This window comes from Lissotriton helveticus, chromosome 1_1 (assembly GCF_964261635.1).
Source record: "Lissotriton helveticus chromosome 1_1, aLisHel1.1, whole genome shotgun sequence".
In the NCBI taxonomy this organism is placed as follows: domain Eukaryota; kingdom Metazoa; phylum Chordata; class Amphibia; order Caudata; family Salamandridae; genus Lissotriton; species Lissotriton helveticus.
In genome coordinates, this window is record NC_136057.1 from 230,872,332 (window position 1) to 230,895,843 (window position 23,512).

Sequence of the window (23,512 nt, forward strand, 5' to 3'; positions counted from 1 at the left end):
CATTACACCCTCATGCCTGGAGATTGAACGAAGCAACCTGAACTCTTTTTCTCTCCCTCACGATGTGGTGGATGTCATTCTTTCGGCCAGGCGTGACTCCACCAAGTCCATCTATTCGTATAGATGGTCTAAATTTGTTGTTTGGTGTAGGGAGAAGGCTGTTGATCCTTTGAGGGCTCATCTGTCTGATATTTTGAAGTTGGCTCTCTCTTTGGCGCAGCAAGGATTTGCTGTTGCCACAGTAAAAGGTTACCTCTCAGCGTTATCGGCATTTCTCTGCTTACCGGACCAGCCATCTCTTTTTAAGTCTTCATTGGTTTTGAGGTTTCTGAAGGGCCTCACAAATAAGTTCCCTCCTTCTCCTTTTGTCGTGCCTCAGTGGGATTTAAATCTTGTCTTGACTTTCTTGATGGGTTCTCCCTTTGAACCCTTACACAAGTGTCCCATGAGGCTTTTGTCTTTTAAGACGGTCTTCTTAGTAGCAATCACCTCGGCAAGGAGAGTGAGTGAGCTTCAAGCTCTTAGTTCTTAGCCCCCATTCTTGACCATTCATGCTGAACGAATGGTTCTTAGGACCAGGGCTGCTTTTCTGCCTAAGGTGGTAACTCCCTTCCATCTAGGACAGTACATTACCCTTCCTACCTTATTTCCTCCCCCTCACCCTACTAAGGAGGAAGAGAGACTGCACCGTCTGGACCCTAAGAGGGCGGTGTCTTTTTATCTGGACAGAACTAAAGACTTCCGGATGGACGACCAGCTGTTTGTTGGTTTTGCTGGCTGTCGGAAGGGCAGAGCGGTGCACAAGCGCACACTTTCCAGGTGTATAATCCTGTGCATCAAGATTTGTTACTCCCTGGCGGGTAAGGACCCTCCTGAGGGTATAAGAGCTCATTCTACCAGGGCAAGGTCTGCTTCTTCTGCATTGTCTAGAGGTGTACCTGTTGAGGACATTTGCAGGGCCGCGACTTGGGCCTCCCTCCACACTTTCGCGAAGCATTACTGCTTGGATACCGAGGTGAGGAGGGACGGCCACTTCGCGCGTTCTGTCCTCAAGATTTCCTGGTGTAGCAGTGTGGACACCCTCCTCCGGGAGTGGGGACGCTTTTTCTAGTAGATACAGTATCTGCCTGTGGATTCCTCACTGACCCACCCGCCTCCCAGTTGTCCACTCTGCTATACCTGGGTTTATTTGTAGATTTATTTGTAGATTTATTGGGTTTTTGATACCTTTGTTACGCACTATGTATGCTATTTTGGTTTGTATGTACTATGTACACTGTATATATGTATATTTCCTGTCATTGGTCCGTCCGGGTGCCTCGAAGGCACGGAAAAAAGGGCGGAACTGATGTCATCACGCCGACGTAGGCCTAAAAGGGGTCGGTGACGTCAGACGGAGTCGTGCGCGATGCCGCGTTCCTATGACGTCGTCCACGCCGGCGTGCTACGAAGAAAAATTCCGAACGTTGCGGACGCAAGGGGGATATTCACAAGGTGAGAAATCCACAGGCAGATACTGTATCTACCAGAAAAAGCGTTACCAAAGGCAAGTAACTTGTTCTTCAGTCTTCCCCCTACCTCGATGACTGGCTGTTGAAGGCGTCCTTGTCCCAGGATGTCGTGTCCCAGCTTCAGACTATAGGGGACCTCCTGCATGTGCTAGGATTCTTTATAAACGTGCCACCTGACTCCTCAGATGCTCCATTTCATCAGGGCTGTTGTGGACACAGTGCAGTTTCGGGCTTATCCTTCCAAGCAGTGAGTTCAGGAGATTCAGGTTATGATTGCGATGTTCCAGCCTCTACCCTGGATTTCAGTGAGAATGACTGAGACTACAGATACTCTTGGCTTCCTGCACCCTACCTTGTTGGTAAATAGCGCCAGATGGCGAATTTGGGCTCTGCAGTGGGACCTGAAGTTCTAGTGGGTGCAGCATCAGGGGAATCTCTCCGACATGGTCCAGATCTTGGCGGTAACTGCAAAAGACCTGCAGTGGTGGCTAACAAACCGCGATTGGGTGAGAGGCAAACGCCTCTCCCTTCTCCAACCAGATCACACAGTGGTGCCAGATGGGTCACTCCTGGGATGGGGCGGCCATCTGGGAGAGGTGGAGATCATGGGACACTGGTCTTCAGCAGAGTAGGTAGGGGCTCTACATCAGTTTGTTGGAGCTTCGAGTGATCCGGTTGACATTGAAAGCATTTCTTCCCCCTGTCAAGGGGAAGTTAGTGCAGGTGTTTACGGACAGCACCACCGCCATGTAATACTGCAACAAACAGGGCAGGTGGGGCCATGGTCTCTTTGTCAAGAGGCCCTATGTCTCTGGACATGGCTGGAACATAAGGGCATATCCCTGGTGTTTCAACACCTGGCAGGTTCTCTGAACACCAGGGTGGACAAACTAAGCTGTCGATGCCTAGCTGATCACAAATGGCGTCTCCACCCACAATTGGAGCTAGGTCTCTTTAAGCAGTGGGGAGAGCCTTGTTTAGATCCGCTTGCCTGTGCCGAGAACGGGCGATGTCAACAGTTTTGCATGCTGGAGTTTCCAGAGCGCCAACACTAGTGGTGAATTCCCAAGTTACTTTTCCAATTAGGGAGTCCACACAAGCGATATCCATGCAGGCTGAATCTTCTCTTTAGTATTGGCAGACTCTTCCTGCCAGTGCTGAACTTGGTGGCCTCCATACAGAATTCCTGCATTCTGGCCAGGGACTGCATGGACTTTCTCAAGAAGCACAGCTTCTGTTTGTCATCAAACGTCCTATATTCTGCATTTAGTTCACAGAGAAACAGATTTATAAGAAAATCTGTCTTTAAGAGAACTAACCACTCTGCACCTCCATTATCTAGCAAAATCAGTCTTTACGTTGTAAAGGTCAGTCAAGTAACCCTTATGACTGCCTGATGGCTTCTGTCAGTGGGTCTTCATTACTAGCCATAAACTCTGGATAGAAGGCCCATGTACAGGATTATTCAGTTTTTATAAATTCAACAAAGTTACTTTTGATAGAGAATGTGCTTTCTCGTTGCAGTTTTGTTCGCTAGAAGGGTGAACAAAATACAAGCTTTTTTTCCTCATACAAAATTTCTTAAATGTTTTCTCTCCGAACTCGACATTTTTCTCACAAAACTGGTTTAATCTTTTAATAAAACAATCTCACCTCCATCCTTTCTCCATAATCCTTCCTTTCTAGCAGGTTTTTCTTTCACATCCTTACCTTGAAATGACCACAGAGATTAGAAAGCCCTAAAAATAAAGGATTGTTTTTTATGGATGTTACTTAATGGAGAACCTGTATTACAAATTAAGTAACTTTTCCGAAAGCCTTGCTTCTTCATACGTCTGGCTATTTTTTACTTCAGCTGAATGCAGTTCATGGAAAATACCATAGCAGTACTGTAATGGTCGACAGATTATTGTGCAACTTGCAGAACATGGGAACATTAGACCACTTTTTATTTCTTTATCACTTGTTAATTGCTATTGTGTGAGAACTCTTGCTCAGCCTTTATTAAACCGGTCCCTGAATATGAAGTTATAATTCATCTCTGATATCTAGTTAAAGAAATGTCTTCACATAGCTCAGCGATTCACTGTTTTAATGTAATCTTCCTGGCAGGGGAGAGCTCATTTTAATATTTGCAGGTATGGGTGTAATTTTTGTTTACTGTCCTGTTATGCATTGACCTTGTTTAATTTTTTTATGGAATTTTTACTTCGTAATGTTTTGAAATCATCCCCTTTTTTTATTTTGCACAGACCAACGGGATTATATTTGTGAATATTGTGCCCGTGCCTTCAAGAGTTCCCATAATTTAGCTGTTCACAGAATGATCCACACAGGAGAAAAGCCCTTACAGTGAGTAATGGTCGACTTTCCTTCTCATGCCATGCATTCTGTTCCTGAGATTTTAATTGATTGTTTATGCCAGTCATGAAAAAGGAGTGGATGAGCATAGGTTTTGCATGTCTTTGGTACGTTGGTCCATGCTTCCTCTGTCAACATGGGTTATGTTTCTGCCAAGTGTTGATCTGCTTTGCACTGTCTTTAATGTTATTTGATTTATTGGCCAACCTTCTAATTTTGGGGATTGTTAATGAAATAGGTTTTCAAATTCAAATGGACATAGATGTCATTGACATAAAGCTATGGTTTAATCAGTAATTAAACATCACACACTGTAATCTTTGGGGGCAGTTTTGTCTTTTGAAGAGGGATCTCATAACTTTATATTTGCAAAAAGAAGGCAAAACTGATTGTACCTTATCTTGTTCAGCATCTTAATATAGTATAACCACATCCCCAATGAAACAGGCTTTGTGTGTCGACTTTAATCGTTTTTATTAAAATTTATTATGATCTCATGGTTTCTTTTTGCTTTCTGTAACATTTGCTACCTATACATCTATGGTGAGCTTTGTAACTAGTGCCATTAGTCACTAAACTCTCTCCTTTAGGTTTTGTCTCTGACACTTATCTACTGGTAGAACAACACTGATATATTAATACTTTGCTTACTCGCTTCTGTGCAGCCCATAGGGTCTAGCATGCAATATGAGCTATCGATTACACTCAGAGAAAAAGTTTTGCTGCTACTTGTAACGTTCAGTGCTTCCTAGTCTTCAATGGTACATCAAGGAAATAAATATGGCATTGTTGGTCTTTAAATTCTTATGGCTGATGCACTGTATCTAGCTATCCACCTAGTTTTCTCTGTTTAACTGTCATCTTAAAATGTTTTAACATTGAAATGTATTCTTCATCCTAACAATATCAGTATGAATATCTTGTTTACATATAGAAGTTCGTGTTTGATGGTACTTAAGGTTAACACTCATTAATAACCATCTGTATGGGTGTCCCTTTTTACTGAAACTAAAGGAAGACAAATGCAGCAAAAACACTTTTGTACCAAAAAAGATTTAGAAGTCCCCAAAGTTTTGTTTAAAGGCGTTTGTAGTAGTAGCAGTAGAATTCTCAGTAGACTGTGATATACAGATGTAGAAGGGCAAAGGTTGATGTAACAATTTTTTATTTTTTTCCTTTTTTTCTGGTTTCATTTAAATTATTTCTTGAATTTGTTCATTCATTCCAAATATTATATCTTTTGCTTCCATCTATGTATTCATTGCTGAAGCAGACATATAATCATATAATCATCTTCTCATTATAATCTCCAATGCATTTCGAGCATATCCTGCTCTTCATTAGGGAGAACTTTCTGAAATTTCAAACAATAAAAAACGCTTACTGATACTAAGGTTGAGAGTGGTTAAACCATTTACAGCAGTTATGTAAGTTATTAGTTATGTGACATATAATAGTGGGTTCAAAAAGGTGCCATGAAGTGAATTCGTGAAGTGAAATTGTGCTAAAGTGTAACCGATCAGTGTGCGCACGGGTCACATACTCATGCCGATACTCACGGAGTATAAGTTAATGCGCAGATTCCTCGCAATTCGTATCTGTAAGAGATGCATCAGCATTGGACATAAATATGGCGTCCTGTGTTGGGCGCATAAAGACAGTAAACAGTCAATTCCCCCAAGAAACACTGGGCACATTAAGACTAATAAAGTTTATCGTTATGTGTGTAACAATGATATATGCATAAGGTTCAATATTCCCTTCTCGTGCTACTAAAAAGAGCGCTTTGACTATAGAGGGGTTTAATGTATTACCCACTTACTTCCGAAATAGTCTCCGTGGTCACCCGGTAGAATAAACTGTCCCGAACGGTGTAACAAGACTGTGTTTTGCTCCTCTCGAAGTCTTGTATTATCTATATCAGACAGCACAGGCTCTTATTAAGACCACCGCTAATCAAAGCGGGAATGGGCAAAACATCCTCACACGTAGCATGAAAAAGTGTGATACATAGGACATAAACGTTATACCTTTTCCTATGAGTTCTTTGAAGATCTAAATGCCATATGCAGAACTGTTAAGAATTGTTTGACTACAGACACTGCACAAAACCAAGGAATATAAACATTGTGTATCACACATCCGTTCTCCTGCTAACTGTTTGCCACAGGGTCCACAGACAATGAACTTGAACACTTCCAGTAAGTACTAAAAGCAGGATTTAATGAATAGTATACAAAAGATGTATGTGTGGGAGTATATGTATGTGTATTAATGTATGTGTATTATATATTTATTCGTTCGTTGGATAACTTTATTTCGGCCACTGAGAGCCATAAAAGTACAAAATAAAAGACATACATATGAGATAAGATAATAAATACAAGAACATTAAAAATACAGATTAAAAATACAACTCTGTCACGCTAAGAATAGATTAAACATGGGTTATAGTATTGAACACAAAAATCGTAGTAAAAGGGTGGGAGCTAGTGAGTAGTGGCTGCTTTAATCAGGGTCCTACGTCTAAACCACATAGCTTTCAAAAAGCGGGAAACAGCAAAAACGATGGGTGGGTGAGTGTCGTATTTTAGGACACGAAAAGCTTGGGCACACTGGCGGAAACCAAGGTTCCTACAAATTGCTAGCACCCAGTAATTCCGTGCAGCCTGGTAAGCTGGACAGAAAAAGAAAAGGTGGATTTCATTTTCCAGTGGCGATCCACATGCAGGGCAATCTGTGCTCTTATTAGTATCCCATTTACAAGTAAATGCCTTTAGAGGCAGAGTGCCCATCCTAAATTGCATGTATAATTTCCTGGCTAAAGCAGGGTGTATCGGGTCTAAGAATTCCTCCTTTTTGTATTCTGTTTTTACTTGCAGGAATTGGATGGTTAATCTTCCCCCATCGGTGCTTGCGTATAGAGATGCTAGGTTGTGTTTCCTAAAATAGGTGTGCACATTAACTTTGGATAGCTCCAAGCAGGTTTCATCAGGGGTTGCCCACAATTCCGGTAGGCCAATACGAATACTAATAGACTTTATGTGTGTCAGCCAACGGATATTCTTCCTCCTCAGGGAGTCCCAAATATCCCTGAATTTGTTCTTATAGCACACAAGTTCGGGCACAGACCATAATCTCTTCCAGTATGCTAGGGGACGAAATGTCATTACCTCCTCAATGAGGAGTAGTCCCAAATCCAAACGGAGGGGTACGAGAGGGGTGCTCACCGGTAGGCCCAGTATGTTTCTCATAAATGTATGCTCTACCTTAGCTAGACTGTTGGATTTCTGATGGCCCCATAATTCAGCCCCATATAGGGCTGCTGCTCTAGCCTGGGCGCTATAGATTTCAATTGCTGGTGCCGCCGGTTTGGACTCCGACTCTCTATGCAGTCTCTGGATCCCCCCCCCACCATTTTAGTTAGCTTAAGTGCAGCTTTCGCCAACTGCGAGTCCCAATCCAGTTGTTCACCCAGGGTAATACCCAGGTAAACGAAGATCTTGACTCTCTCCAGCGGGGTGCCACTCAGACAGGGATTCGGGCGTTTCTGCATCGGGGGGGTTAAAGACCATAAACTTGGTTTTATCAAGGTTTACCTCCAGACCCCTGGATACACAGAAGTCGGCGAAGCCGTCCAGGCTTCGTTGAATGCCCGTTGATGTCTTGGACAACAACAGAGTGTCATCCGCGAACATCAAGGAGGGCACTCGTCCAGTGACTAACCTCGGGGCATCAATGTCTTTAACTCCAAGGAGATGGTATTATATATTTATTAATTTTGACCTGGTGGCAGTCCCCGCTGTGTAGATATAGTTAGGATCGTGTTTCCATAGGAAGAGGGCCTTTTTGTGTTATTAGGGCTCGCTGCGAAAAGCGTGCGAAAGCGCGCTCTCGCAGAGAGCACTATAGCTGTCGGCTCAGCCGACAAACGAGGGGCGACAGGAGATGGCCACGTGCACATTGAGACGCATGGCAGAGTCGGACCAGCTTTCAAAACGAAACTAACGAAAATGAAAGCTACCGCGCATGGCAGAGTCGGATTTCGACACGCGCGACCCAATCCCAAGGCGCCCGTCTGAATCCGACTCTGCCATGCGCGGTAGCTTTCATTTTCATTAGTTTCGTTTTGAAGGCTGGTTAAACTAAGTTGCCCTGGTTGTAGGAGGACGTCCCAGTCCCGCATGTTGTGCCGAGCGCTGCAGAGCAGGCCGTACTGTTCAAGGGCTGGTCATGCCACGGCGCCCCCACTAACAGCTCGAGACAGCCGGATGATGCCGCAATCTCACGCCAATCCGGGGGGAAGGCAGCCGTGGGGGAAGGAACCAACTCGTAGAGGTTGCGCGAAAATTGCATTCCAAAGCCGCCTCTTCATATCTCCCCGCCGCCTGATCTCTACTCTGACCAACATTAATTGTTTATAGTATTTCTCCATATTTTACGTTTTATAATGCCTACCTCGTTCATGTGGCCTAACGGATAGAGTGGTTGACCTCGGAGCTGAGGAACTGTCCCTTCTACTCTTCCTTCTTTTTTCTCTTGTTAAGAGTGGCTGCTGCAGAACAAATGGGACCTCTTTTTGGAGCTAGACATACTTTGGCCTTTACTACCTACTTGTGAATGGTGCTCGAATTAGCCTGGGCTGACCAGCTTTCCTCTGTGGTGGGAATTAATCAGATGTGTTACTGTGGTGTTGTGCCTCATCCTATAAAGGAGAAGTTGAGGGCCTCATAAAACAGTCTCCATTTAAACTTACGAGAGCAGATGGTACTAACTCTTTCTTACTACTCCCTTTTGGATGGTAAAAGCCTTTTGAAAAATGTATGCAGGATTTGTCATGGATTCGGTATATTTATGTTATATGAACCTAATAAACCTATAATTGTTCTCTTTATTGTACAAATGGTGAATAGACACACATCATTTTTGTTTGAACTGTAATCACAATTTCTTCACTCTGCTATGGTGGTGTCTTCAAAAAGCAGTAAATGACCAAAGCAAAATCCTGTCTAACACAGTGGGTTGTAAATGGCTGCCTGGTGAGGTCGTATTGATTAGCAACACGGACCATCATTCACCAAAAATGAGCCATTTTGCATGTCATAAGCTCATCCCTACACATTTCATGAAGTTCCTGTTCTTTGGGGGGGGGAGGGGGGGCTGGAGGGGGGACGATCAACCCTAAATTAGCCAATTGTCCATTGATTTGCAAGTAATGTTAACTTGAAACTTAACCTATTCTCTTCCACATGGAATACAATTCCTTATGAGGAGAACCCCTTCCCTTCATAGCTGATGACAGTACTGAGGAGTTGTGGTTTTTGCATATTTACTCCTTGATTTTTCCCACTGATGTTGGATGCACTGATGTGATTTAAAAAGATTGTATATCGATATTGAGGGGAATGTTTTTGTGAGTGCTCAACCTGCGCCTGAAGGCAGTGTCCCCCTCCTCCAATCGGAACAACCACATTTCCACCAAATGGATGACTATGGAAAATATTCCACAGCATTGGGCATTTCACCGTGTTAGTGTGATCTAGAAAGAAATGTGTTTACATCTTCATTCTGTGAATCAAGATATATATTGCCTGCATTTTTGCAATCGAATAAAAACTCTATTAATAAACCACACTTATTTTAACATGTCTGGTGTGCCAAGTACCTAGATACTAGTGTGCAGTCCTTTCTGCAAGCAATAGCAGGTTATAGTGTTTTTTACGATGCATGACCTTTTCACATGAGACTCTAATTCATTGTGGCAATATGAACAGTGCTCACAGTGAGCTGTCGGAAATCGGAATGGATTTGGAGAAAAGTGACTAATGTGATTCCACCTCTTTTTTCAGCTGCTGGTTTTAAAAAACAACTGTTTCTACTACTTTAAATAATTGCATATAAGGGTTTGGGTCAGCCCCCTGCTCTTTGCTGGATCACTTGCTATCTTATCTCCCTGCTTCCTACTCCATGGCTTTTATCCCTAGTCTTTCTGGAGCTGTTATTTAGCTCTCTCCCAGCTATCCCGTAAGCGATACTTTGCTATCGCGTAAGCGATACTTTGCGAGATATTTAGTGGGGCTTCTGAAAGTGCTCCCAAAGCCTGCAGGCGGATCGGGTACAGTGCATGTGCACCGGGATGCGCACCATTTGTCAGCCTGCGTGATCACTTTCGCAGCTGCTTTAATGTTCTCAGTGAGCCGTGCGGCCACTGGGAACATCAAAGCGGCCGCGAAAGTGATCACCATTTGCCATCTGAAGGATTACGTGTTGCTTCCAACTATTTCTTGTTTTCCTCGTTGTTCAGCTCTCCCGTTTGCTTGTCAGCTGCCCAGTTTTATCCTTCTGAGCTCTCGTTTACACGTCTCATGTCTCCAGCCCAAAGATGTGGCACGCATGATGGCTAATTAGTCATAATAAATCCGCAATGCAGACCAGGACTCTTGCAAAACTTGAAGCATCCACAAATTATATTCCCTCTCTCCCTTGAAACTCTGACTTCCACCCCAGACATGTTTTTTAATTCATCTGCCGCTGGACGTTTTTATTGTGCTCAAATTCTTATGTTACCCAGGCATTTGAATAAAGCAGAACACCACAGTAGTGCTAGCAGCTGCGAATTCTTGGAATGTCTGTCAGGGCCACAGACTGAAGAGGTGTGCCCAACCACATTTGTGTTGGATAAAAAGTGCGTAATATCGCATGCCACAACACCTCATCCTTTAGGTGTGAGAAACCGAGTAACAAAGCTCTTGGTGTCAGGCCTGTCTGTTATTGCAAATACTGTCCTTTCCTGTTATATTGTAATTCCTCGTTGTTCAGTTCTCCCGTTTGTACGGCAGCTGCCCAGCTTTCTCTTCTCAGCTCTCGTTTACACATCGCACTTCTCCAGCCCAAAGATATTGCACATGACGGGCTAATTAGTCATGGATCCGCAATGCAGACCAGGACGCTTGCAAAACTTATAGCAACCACAAATGATATTCCCTCTCTCCCTTGAAACTCTGCCTTCCACCCCAGACATGTTTTTTATTCTTCTGCCGCTGGACATTTTTATTGTGCTCAGATTCTTATGTTTCCCAGGCATTTGAATAAAGCCGAACACCAAAGAAGTGCTAGCAGCTGCAAATTCACGGAATGTCTGTCAGGGCCACAGACTGGAGAGATGTGCCCGGCCACATTTGTGTTGGATAAAAACTGCGTAATATCGCATGCCACAACACCTCATCCTTTAGGTGTGAGAAACAGAGTCACAGAGCTCTTGGTGTCAAACCGCTGAACGGATTTACACCAAATTTGGCACAAAGCTAGATCTCCAGCCAGAAAGAGACCTTTTGGTGTAAATCTGTTTAGCAGTTTTTGAGTAATTAATGCTCAAAAACTTTGTACATCAAGGGACGCAGAGCCCGGTAGATCTTCTGCTGTGACCTGATTGGCTGCCACTACATCAGCAAGGAAGAGGTGGCAGCCATCTTAGAACTCGTGGCTGAGTCCTTAATCCTTAAAAATAACAAAACAACAAAAAAGCAGACATATGGAGGCAGGGTAGGGATACCTCCTAGACCTGGTGGTGGGGTCCCAGAGGTCATGTTTCCTTTGTTTTTTTTTTAGCTTTGTCGTGAAAAAGCTAATGATCCGCAAATTGTTTTTAAAATAAGAAAAGAGCACAGGCTCCTTCGCTTGTTTATTAGGAAACAGTCAGGGTGGGCCAAGGGGGAGATGCATCATGTATTTTTTTTCTTTTATGAGGTGCATGGGCACCTCTCCATGAGCCTCCTGAGAGTGCCTGGGACCACATCCCCTGGGGCCAAGGCAAAAAAAAGAGAGGGAAGCATGCGTCAGCCTAATTAGGCCCCAGGGCCTGCTCACTTGATGTGTCCCGGGAAGCCCACCCCGAGGCATTTGTTTCCCTGCCCACAGTGGCGCGACAGGGAATCATGTTTGCTCCGGTCTGACTGAAGCATTTTGGAATCTCCCGCCAAACGGGAGCAACCACTAAATCTGCTCCCAGCTGATGGGAACAGACTTGAGATCTGTTTCTCTGCCCACACTGATGGGGGCAGAAAAACAGAAGTCAAATTGCTCCCGCCCAGAGGGAGCAGCCTAAATAGCTGCTCCCTCTGGGCGAGAACAGTGCGGGCTCAGTCACCATGCGGGTGTCTGTCGGAGACCCTAGGGCCCCCCCTTTCCCTCCTAGCATTGTGCTTGTTGGAGGCCCCGGGTGGTCACAGAGCACCCACCTTTTAAATGATGTGGGCCCTGGGGATTGGGTTCCGGAGGCCAAAATAGTCTTGAGAAAAGAAGTCCTGGCCCTTATCCCCATTTTTTTTTATTAAATAAAGCAAATTCCCAGGGACAAGATACGACCCCTTTTTATTAAGGTACAGCCCTAATGATGCTCCTGAAGAGTGGCCACATGGCCCCCCTCCCTTTTTTAATGGAATTGTGCCCCAGGGATTGGGTCCCCCTGGCCCTGTTCAGGCTTGGTGAGTGGGGCTGCAGCCCCCCCCCCCCCGCCCACCTTAATATAAATATTTTGGCCGTGGGGGTGGGATTGGGGCTCCGGTAGCCCAGAGGCAAACCCTACAACACACACGACATGGGGATGGCAGCCTACGGTAGGGTGATTGGCTGCTTTTGTGTACGTTGGCGGCCAGACCTGTGATCAACCCCTCGTTGGACCCGGCCAAAAGCTGTGCACAGCATGGGGTTGGCCACCTGCGGAGAGGGGGCCTGTGGCCAATCTCTCGCCGTGCTCAGTGTGAGGTTGGTTGCCTCAGAGTTGGTTGCCACAGGCTTGCTGTGCACATCATGGGATTGAGGCCCCTTCGGCCAACCTCCAACCACACACAACCAGTGTGGGGATGGCTGCCTCTGGGATGGTTTCTCATAGGAAGGCACTTTAGCAAATCTCCCATTGCTCACAGCCAAATGCCAGGCCTTCTGTAGGATTTAAAAAAAATTGCTTTGTTAAAAATCTAGAAATCCACTGTAAAACTCAAAGGTTAAAGAATGTTAGAGTTGGGTGAAATGTTCAGCAACAAACATAGGGTTGATAAAAAAAAAAAAGAAAACATAGATTCACCAGTTAGTTATCTCAAGTAACCATAACTTTGGCCCTCGCCATGCACTGCTGTTCACTTAAATGAGTCTTTACGCAGCCATGCTTTCCAATGGGAGAAAAGGCATATGTTGCTTACAGTTATTTATGGTCGGTTTCTTGGTCGGGGAGAGGGGGAAGAATCTCCTTCAGGACTTAGGGTTGTAGGGGCCAAGGTCCTAAGTACCACCAATAGTTATTCTATACCTGCCGTGGGGCGTCCAGGTGTAGAGGTGTTGGTTGACTTGGTAGCTTTGCGCACTACGCCGGTGGAAAGAAAAGAAGGGGGAGCGCCTAGAAACAGGCTGCAGAGGGTGTCTTGGGGACAAGTTCGAGAGCTCCCAACGGCAGGCTTGGGTCACAAGGGTCCTGGAAACAAAGGGCACAGCTGGTTGTTGGTCCCTGGGCTGGTGCGCTCAGGTGCAGAGTTAAAGGTCTGCTGGGCTCTGAGAGTCCTAAGGCCTTATGGTTGTCTTTCTCGCCGGCTGAGTGTGCAGAAAATCAGTATTGCTGGGCCACTCTGGAAGTGAGTCCCTGCGGTGCTGACAGCCCTCTATGGCTGCTCAGTCTCGGTGCTGCTAAAGTTCCAACTGGACTAGTCCTTGGCTGCTGCAAGGGGTCTAGTACCCCGAGTATTGGTCCTGTGTGGCTCCAGTTGATCTGGGTGTCCTCGCACTCAGTGGGGAGACAGAGCTAACCTTCAAGGGTAAGGGTACCTCTTCCTGGGGGTCTGCTGCGTCAGGCTGGCCGGGAAGCAGCAACTTAGTGAACTAGACTATTCTTTGGTGCCAGAGGACTTCAGGGGAGTAGCGCCTCCACTCCAAGGAAGATTACTGGCAATTTGTGAAGGGCTGGCAGTCTACCTGTGTTCTTAGTAGTTGCTCTGCTGCAGGACGAGTCACTTGTCATGATTGTCGAGACTGGTGCAGGCAGGGTTTTGGCGCTAAAAGTCCACAGCAGTGTTCAGTTCACGGTGTCAATCGGCTGTCGTCCTCCCCTTCTTGATCCATTGAATCTGAGTCCCTGGCATCGGGGGTGCCTCCTAAATTCTACATTTAGGGGCTTTTAAAGGGAGTGACTGGTAGTAGCCAATGGTCTACTTATCTTTAGGGTGTCTACACCCTCTATTTGACCTCTTCCTGTGGGAAGTGGGCATGGCCCTGACCCAATGAGCCTAATTTTGCCAAAACCAAGCTAGTTGGATTCTAAGTTTTGTGTTCACATCAGGTAGCCCTCCCTAGGGGTCAAACTAGCCTGATGGAGAAGCATGGCTCCTGACTAGCTAATTGTCCTGCCTGTCCTGCCTGTCCTGGTGCCAAATGGTCTCAGGCAGGGGGATGGCATTTCCCCTGTCTGGCTAAGCCTTCGGGTAGCATATCAAAGGCAGCAGAGGCCTTTGAGGCCTCTTGCTTTGATATGCTGATTACTTAGCCATCCTGTTTGGAGGAGGTGACATCTCATTCTGGAGCAGGCAGTGTTTCTGCGCTCAGAGAGAAGGTTGTCTCCTAAAGGGGGTCAGAAACCTTTCTGTGGTGGCAGGCTGGTCAACACCAGTAAGCCAGTACACTAGTAGTCTGTGGGTTTTCTGGGGGCACCTCTAAGGTGCCCTCTGGGTGCATGTATTAATAAATATATCACTGTAATCAGTGCAGGTTTATTAAGAAGAGATGTTTGATTCCAAACTAGTCTAGTTTCAGTGAAGCAATCATGTAGCTGGGGAGCACGTACATACCAGTGCCCAGCACATATTCTCAAAAATGGCTTCCCTGTTCACTAGTAATACTTAAGAATCGACTTCGACATCACAGGGGCATATCTGCTCATGCAGATATGTTCACACATGTAGTATAGTGCACCCTGCCTTAGGACTGTAAGGCCTGCTGTACGGTTGAGTAACCTATACTGCATGCAGTGTCTGCAGGCTTGGGACACAGGGATGTGCCATGTTGTTTATTCACTTTTCTCTGCACCATGGCACGCAGCCTGCAATGGCAGTTTGAATGATGGTGCTAGTGGACCCTTAGGGTGGCACAATACTTGCTGGCAGCCTTTAAGGACTCGCTTTAGCCTCCTTGCCCTAACTACCAGGGACTTACAGGCGTTGCAAAAGGTATTGCCAATTGGGGGGAACAATTGTACAGTTTTAAGAAAAGAGATCTGGCGCCGGGACCTGGATAGCAGGAGCCCAGTTCACTTCTGTCAAATTGCATCAGATACCAGGCAAAAAGTAGGGATGATCATGTCAAAAAAGAGCACTTTCCTACAGGCTCAAATTATAGTTACCTTAGGATACGAGTTATAGTTACTTAAAATAACTCTTAACTGGTGAATTTGTGTGGTTTCTAAGTTTAAAAGTTATGTTGTTACTGAACATTTAACCTAACTAGAATTGTACTTTAAATTTTACTTTTTACAGTGAAAATATAAATATATATATATGGAATGAAAACATTAAAATGTGGTAATACCTTGTAGAAATGTGTTTACCAATAGCTTCTGGGTATGACTTTTTCTGCAGAAAATACATTGATAATCAATATCTCCCCAAAATATTTGTGCTAAATTCAGTAAATAAAATTGGAGCGCTAATTTCTAGTTAGCCAAGACATTTAATGGCAGCCCTTGAGAAGCACAATATGATTTCCAATGGAATATGCATAGAAATTGCCAACACGACCTATTATGCGTGTGTGTGTCCGTGTGCCCCAGCCCCACAAGAGTGACCGCTGTTTTGAGTTTTCTTAAACTGCTTTTCGTAGAATTCGTTTAGGACGTTTGAACAGTGGTGCTGAGTCAGCATTTGGTTAAATCTCAGATGCAAACAATATTCAGTACATGCAGATAAGTGGGTAGCCAAGCCTGATGGGACATAAAGGGCAGACTAGTCGGCAAACGCAAGTCACTAGAGACCAGCACTGACAACTAGGGATGGGCGGAATTTGCGTAGTCACGCTATGTAAAGCTCCGTGAAACGGTAAAAAAGTCTCCGCGAGCACGCAAAAGTTCAGGGAACACGCGGAGTTGCTTGTTCTGCCCGTTCACAATGGTTTTTGCCTGTTCGCGAACGCTGTTTGCGTGCTCGGGGAGATATATCTCGCGAACACGCATTTTGAAAGCGCGAACAAGCAAAAAATTCCACGAATCGTGGAATTTTTGGCAATTACACATTCTCCCCAGAACGCGAAATTCCGCATTCACCCCAGAGCGCGAAATTCCGCATTCACCCCAGAACGCGAAATTCCGCATTCTCCCCAGAACGTGAAAATACCCAGATACCACAAATTCTGCGAGCGGAACGGAATTTACTGCCCAGGCCTTCAGACGACACTGGAATAAAAAAAATGTCTATAGGAATTTCCACCTAACCCAGTATGGGAGACCCGTAATGGAAGTGTGATCCTTTTTTCAATGGTCAGAAGAATGCTACTAGTGCTAGAATGCTGACTGTGTGGTAGCAGGCATAATAAAACCGAGCTGTCCAAACTGTCTTCACCCTGACTTATTACCAGCCTATTGTTTTATTTTGATGATAGTTACCCGAGTGGATCCTCAAATTTAGTGCATGACTAGGAGGAGATGCAAAGTATCTAAACTAAAATCCCTCCAAATAGCCAGACCCTTCTAGAACCTCTCATTGTGTGGATGATAGTAAGTGGACTGATACAGGACACAGATTATAGTCTAATTTAAGGAAAGTATTATTTGTGAAACCTTTCCTTCAGGAGTCCCCACAACGGTGAACGTGTTATGCACCCTGTTATCAATGAAGACCTAGGAGTGGGAAGAAAGTCCTTATTTGCTTACTGGCTGCCACGGTTAGGATTGACTACTATGCAATGACTGTTAAAGTTGGGAACCACTAGAGGCTGTTTTTATCCAGGTCAGTGGCTGCCTCCAGATTTGACTGTTGGGAAGACTACCTCCCTAAGATAATGGTATATTTTATTGGTGTGGCTTGTGTTTTCCTGCATCTTTAAGAACCGTTAGATTGGCAAGAATAAAAAGCAAACAAAGGCATCCTTAAATCCTCATCTTCTAGGAGGAGTACTTTTTAAGAAGGGGAAACGATTTAACAACATTGTTGGTTCATTGGCCCATCTGCCTTGCTGGTTGTGGAGCATGCTGCAAGATGTAGTGAAGCAGTTGCAGGGGCAACACCTGCCATTCAGAACCTTTGACTTGAATAGCATATTTTTACAGATAGGATAAACCTATCATAAAACGTATTTCTTGTCGACCTACATGTCCCTATGCACGAAGGTTAGTGTTGATATTTAATAGCAGTGAAAGAATTTGAACACTTATTTTTCACTGCAGGTTTGTCAATAAAAACTATATTTTGTTCATATGTCGAACTAGGAAAAAGCTACAGATATTATCCACAGCTCTTTGTTGTCCTTTCCCAAGCTAATTGCAGGTTAGCTATAAATGTTTAAATATACTTCATAGGTGTCTTTAAATAAAACGTTTCTCTATGTGGCTACTTGGTCAGTAATTAATTTACCTCTATGATAGGCTTTCTCCATCCAGTGGCAATAATTAGCTCCTTGATGAGGAGTGAAATACCCTCCTGGGAAAAGTCAAGGTGGAAAGGCCTTCTTGCAGGAAGGCTCAGAGAAGTAATTACTGGCTAGTTATCTTGAATTGTGGGAGAAGGGAGAGAAAAGGAGCCAGCAGATGGTTACACAAAGCCTGGACAATTGCCTTGCGGACGGTAACCTGTGAGGCCTTTTCCCAGCTTACTTGCCTCTACTGCCAGCAGGTTACCCAACCTCAGAACAAGCAAGGGTTCCTGCAGCTAAATTGACAGCCACTAGGTGTGAATTCTGAGCTCCACACAGTTGCTCGTTGGTACTGCCAATTTTGAAAGATTATAAAATTGTCCCCAGTTAATGACTAATGCCCACCAATAGATACTGCAAACGAAACCCGAATGAGAAATATCGGAACACGAAGTCTGTCTAGTCGGAGAAGGACTGAGACTTGAACCCTGCTTCTCCTTTGTACCGTTGGTTTAGAGATGGTTTAAAGGGTGAGGCCAACTGTGTTTCTGTAGCTTCCGGACCAGAAAACGCATCTTGGCTAGAACTGCCCACTACTGAACTTCGGTTTGGACCCTAGCTGCATCAATAAGCTGTATTTCTTTTCGACCTCCAGAGGAACAAGGTGCCATGGGTGCCCAAAAAAGACATTAACTTGGTGGTCACAATGGGCTAGTTTAGTCTGCTCAGAGCTTTTTGTTAGTATATGGAGGAAAAGGTAACAAAGTGATTCCAGCTAGATAATTTATACAGGCACATTTTCAAGTTTAATCCATTTGATTCTTTTTGCATCAAATTAACCACAAATTCCAATGTCTGTTTTGCGACTACCAGGAAATTAGCCCACACATTTGCAAGACTATAATGTGTAATCTTAGACTCCAGAACAGGAGGTCAAGAGGGTCAAGCTTCTTTGTGAAACGTGTTTGGTGAGCTAGCAGGTGCCCGTTATATGTGCCAAACTTCCCTCCACTCTACTGATAGAGGGGATGGGACGAGTTTCTTTACGCGTTCAAGAATTTCTGTGAAACTTCCTTGAGGGAAAGGTTATATTACTTCTAGTTCTCTATCATGGAAATCTTAAGTGAACCCATCATGAAAACGTGCTTGTCTCGCATGAAGCCAGCAGAGTGGATTTTGGTGAACATGCCTTCATTGTTATCGAATGCCTCATACAAGCTTTAAAATCAGCTCCCGACTGCTAAACCCATGCAATCTGATAGGGGCAATTTTACTCCTGAGCTTAAATGCAGCGTGAATTTTTCCTGCTTATACTCTAAACTATTTGGGAATGTTCCATTCGTTTTTCAGGTATAAAAAAAGTATGTGTAAAGTTTGGACTGCCACTATTATGTCAGTTTGAGAGTTTCATCTCCCACCTTTAAAAAGGAAATAAAATGTGCCTTTTGATGGATGGGATAGGGGACGAGATTCTCTTGAATAGTGTTCTAGGAATCGTACATGTAAGTGGACCGGAATTATTAAGTATCCATTATAGAGAGCTAGACTTGCACGAAATTATCTCTATTATTCTTCCACTCACTCTGGTCCATAATCCGTGCATGTGGCCCTTTAAGTTCGTTCATATTTGGACCGGTAATTTCCATTGAAAAGACTATGCCCTTATATCCACACCTTGGTGTGCTTATGTCAATTGAGAAATAGTAATTTGATTTTGTTTTGTTGTATACAGTTTTGGTTATGGAAATTGATGTGTGTCTACCTTGATAGCTGGTTTAATCATAGAGTACATTTGTGAGTACGTAACTTGTTAGATATGTATGCTACAGTTTCAAACTTTATAATTTTGCTTTTTTTAATTCTACAGGTGTGAAATCTGTGGTTTCACTTGCCGTCAGAAAGCTTCTCTTAACTGGCACATGAAGAAGCATGATGCAGATTCTTTCTACCAGTTCTCCTGCAACATCTGTGGCAAGAAGTTTGAAAAGAAGGACAGTGTGGTGGCTCACAAGGCCAAGAGTCACCCAGAAGTGCTTATTGCTGAGGCTTTGGCTGCTAATGCAGGAGCCCTCATAACAAGTACAGACATATTGGCTTCCAACCCTGAGTCTATTGCACCTACCACTGATTCCCAGGGTATTTCCTTACTCCCAGGCGCGGGGGATGTTTACTGCAGCCCAATGGACCGAATGAATGTGGCCAACGAAAGTAAAATGCTCCTGGGGTGTGGAAGCAACATGGAAGGACTTGTAATGAGTACTGGCATCCTGGGTGCCACAACAGAGGTTTTGATAGAAGATTCTGCCGACTCTGCTGGACCTTAAAAGACCACAAAAAGAATTGTGGGCACAGAATAACTATTTTCCCTTGCTCTTTACAACTAGACCTTGAAAACATTGAGTTAAACATGTAAGGAAACCGAGGAGGAAGTTAAACCAATAAAAAAACTTAACATTAGTATACTCAGTGAGATGTCTACCATAGACAAATATGGATCCGTTTTGCAGCTCTACGGTCCTCTCTGCATTTTTCCATTCCGTGTTTTTAGGAGTGTGCCACAGATGAAGTGAGGGTAAAGGCTGACTATAAATATACATTTATTTATTTTTTTCAGGTGGGGAAAATCAGTGTGTAGTTTGTTTGGGGCCGGTGTAGCCCAAATTAACTATCCAGGCTTCTGTAGTTGTCGAACATTCTCCTGGTGAGATTGCCCCTTGATCGACTAATTTGAGGCAATATCTGTGGCATCCATTTTTCAAACCATCGTTTTTTTGGGCACCTTTCTATAAAAGGAGGAAAAGTTGGACCCTGAAGAAATGCTGCAGATTCAAGAAATGTTTTAACGTTTTGTTTTAATTCGCCTGCTGTATTCTGTTTAAGCCTGTCCTTTCTAACGCCATCTTAGCAATCATATGTGCCTCTGGGGGTCGATGCCAGACATTTCTTTTTTGGGCTATTGAACTTAGCACTTTATTGTTCCTTGGTGGGGAGGCCAGTTTGTATCATGTAGGAATCCAGCTGTGTGTGGATTTATGATATTATCTTTTCTTCCTCGCTACATACAGACTTCTCAATCAGCGTCCTCTTTTTCATCACCCTTCCCGTACTGCCCAAAGTACAACACTGAAGTACGACTAGGGGACAAAGCAAAAAACAAAGGCAGTTAATTTTCAAAATTGCCGGTAGGGCTCCTGGTGGTATGCTAACAGCCCATGTAACTTGTCTGAAAGTCTGCTGTCCAGTGAACGATTCATAGGAAATCTCTTCTGATTTTCACCTCACTACACCAGTCTCACTTAAGGATGAATCTGCTGCTGGTGAAATCCATAGGAAATAGACACTTGGGATTCACCTTGTTGATTAGTCAGGCGGGCAATGCATTGGAGCGTCCCAGCAGTACCTCACCAGCAGGTTTATCATGAACGATTAACGTTTTCATTGAGATTAGCCATCTATGCCCATCACAGGGTTAAATGTCACTGTGTAGGAAGTATGCACTGGAAATAGCCTGCATAGTGATAGAAAGTCAGCAGTAATGTGGCTAACAGGAGGAAAAACGCTAATTTGGCTTCACTTGAAATCCTAAGTTTTGGAAATTTTAATGACAAACACAAAGGGTAGATTGGGGTAATGTACTTTATTTGACCATCCCCTTACAGTAGTTGAAAGAAGAAATTGGATTAGTTATGAAGAAAATCATATTGGTGCACTTTGACATGTAAATATTTCTTTTTTTGCGGAAAGGGGAGGAGTTTCTTCTGTTTAAATCCATTGTATTTATTATTGAAAGGATATTTGTTATGCCTGTCGGGGAACGTGTTCATGAGCCAAAGGAAATTGGGTAGTCTTGTGGCTGTTATGAATTGCCACAGAGGAAGGGTAGTCTTTCTGCAAGTCCTAGAAAGAAATATGCGACAAACATACCTAAATTCCGTTTTGTTTAACTTGTGGCCTCCTCTAACCCGAAGACCACGGATATGTGTATTGATTATTGAGTTCATGCAATGCCTGTTTCCCTCTAGCAGTGAATAGTAGGTTCCATAAAAGATTGAGGGTGTAAGGGACTTAAATCTTTCCATGTTTTGGCAAAATCAATTTTATGTCAGTGGTTCTGAATGGGCCAATGTTTGTATGAAGAGAGCTGGTCAGGTGCATACGTTTGCGGCTTAAGTCTGAGTCCATAAGACTAACTGTGCCGCCCAGTTTTAAAGGAAAGATGTGTCCGATACCTAATCTAGTTTAATATAATGGGTGTGGGAAGCTGTTATTTAATTTGCCCATGAAATCCAAATGTTTCCTTGTTAGAACCGACCTCCAATTCACTGATGAGAACTCAGCCCAGGATGCCAACAGAAGTCACAGCTGAATAGTTGGGAGGATTTTTGAAGTATCCCTTCTGGGACTGTCGGAGAGCCCCTGGAGGCTGGTTATGTAAAAGATTCACAAATGGAGGTTTTGTTGGAAAAGGAAATGGAGAAAAAATAGAAAAATGGATCACTGAGAATTAATAATACACGCAGACATCTAGTGCGTTCACACCTTCCTAAATGTTCTACCAGCATGTCCTTGTACCACTGTTTCGATCCTGGGAATCTGTAAACTGTCTTTTATTTGTGAACTGCCACTGCCTCTGTCTTCTCTTAGCATATGTTTTTTCCAATGTTCTTTTCTGTTTGTTATGCATCCTGTAAATGCACTTTTCCACCAGATTCCCACCTTTCCCCTCTCACAATATTGTGATGTTTATTTCAATAGTTTGCAGCAAGAAAAGAAATATAGAGTGGCACAAACATGTACTATTCGTGTCCATTATGTTTCATTAAGAAATGCGTATCTGCTTTTTTTTTTTAAAGTGCTGAACACGAATGTAGATGGATTTATTGTACTCTAATTGCAAACAAGTCCTCGCAGAGCATATTGCGCTATGGGAAAGATGGTGTTTATGCTGTCAAGATACCTGAAATTTATATTGATTTGTCATTAATGCTAATTAAATTAAGTGGAAGATGGGCAAAATGCAGAATACTGCAACTACACAGCAGCATTTTTAAAACCTTGCCTAACATGAAACCTGTGGGTGTGAGTGCAGAGTTTTTTCTAAGCAGGTGTGTCGGGGGAGGAAGGTGTCCATGTTTTTTTACGATCTTTTTTTGTTGTTTAAATTTATTTATTTTTAAATCCCAACCAGCGAGCAGAGAAAGTAAACGACATAGATTACATGTCCAATAGGAAGTGAGAACAAGGCTTAAACTAAGGATACACCCAGAGGAGCAGCAAAACAGATCTGCAACCCAGATATGGATTTCTTGTATGTAATACAAAACTAAAGTGCATATACATGTGGAGGGGAGCAACATGGTGAGAGGGGAAACAAATTATTTAAGCACCTCGGTAGCAGCCAAATCCGCTAGTCCGCGCTGGAATGGATCCCAGATCTTATAATTCCATTTGCAGCATGCTAACATTAAGAAATTCTCTCCACCATATCCAAGGATACATATTTTCAAAACAAATTCCCAGAACAAACGCAAAGTATGCCACGAGGCAAGAACATGAACCAAATTAGCCTCCTCAAATCCACAACAGAAACAAAGATCCCCCACCTGAATTTTATAACAGACCTTTGGGAGTTTAGTGCAGATCGTTATTACATTTGCAGATTGCGTCCATTACTTCTAAGTTATTGAATTTGCTCCACTTGTTCAGTTTTAGCAGAAACTGATCAACCAATTGATCCTTAGAAGGGAAGGATTGTTACTTACCTAATAAGCGTCTGTTCTTCTTGGCAAGTTGAAGCACTTTTTCGTTTAGTAGCACTCATGCAATTACAATGCAATGTAGTGCTGTAGAGTCACATACTTTGCATAAGTCTGCCTTCTAGTGTTGGGCTCAAATGATTGCAAGTTGTTTTTCTTCGAAGAATTATTTTCGAGGCATAGTCTGTGACTCCTCCTGTCGGTAACATGAGCATGGGCATCGACTCCATCTTTAGATTGTTTTGTAGCAAATGGGTGAGAATGGAGTTCAAAATAGTGTAGAAT

At 43.7% G+C, this 23,512-nt stretch overlaps 1 protein-coding gene across 2 annotated transcripts in view; it reads left to right on the forward strand.

Moving 5' to 3' along the window:
- Positions 1 to 22,487, forward strand: part of ZFP91 (ZFP91 zinc finger protein, atypical E3 ubiquitin ligase) — a 193,257-nt gene extending 170,770 nt beyond the window's left edge. For both annotated transcript variants that reach the window (XM_078665337.1, XM_078665336.1), the window contains 2 exons: positions 3,764 to 3,863; positions 19,339 to 22,487. In XM_078665337.1, the coding sequence (XP_078521463.1) occupies positions 3,764 to 3,863; positions 19,339 to 19,795 (557 nt within the window). In that variant the 3' untranslated portion in view covers positions 19,796 to 22,487. The remainder of the gene's footprint in view (positions 1 to 3,763; positions 3,864 to 19,338) is intronic.
- Positions 22,488 to 23,512: the final 1,025 nt, after the last annotated feature.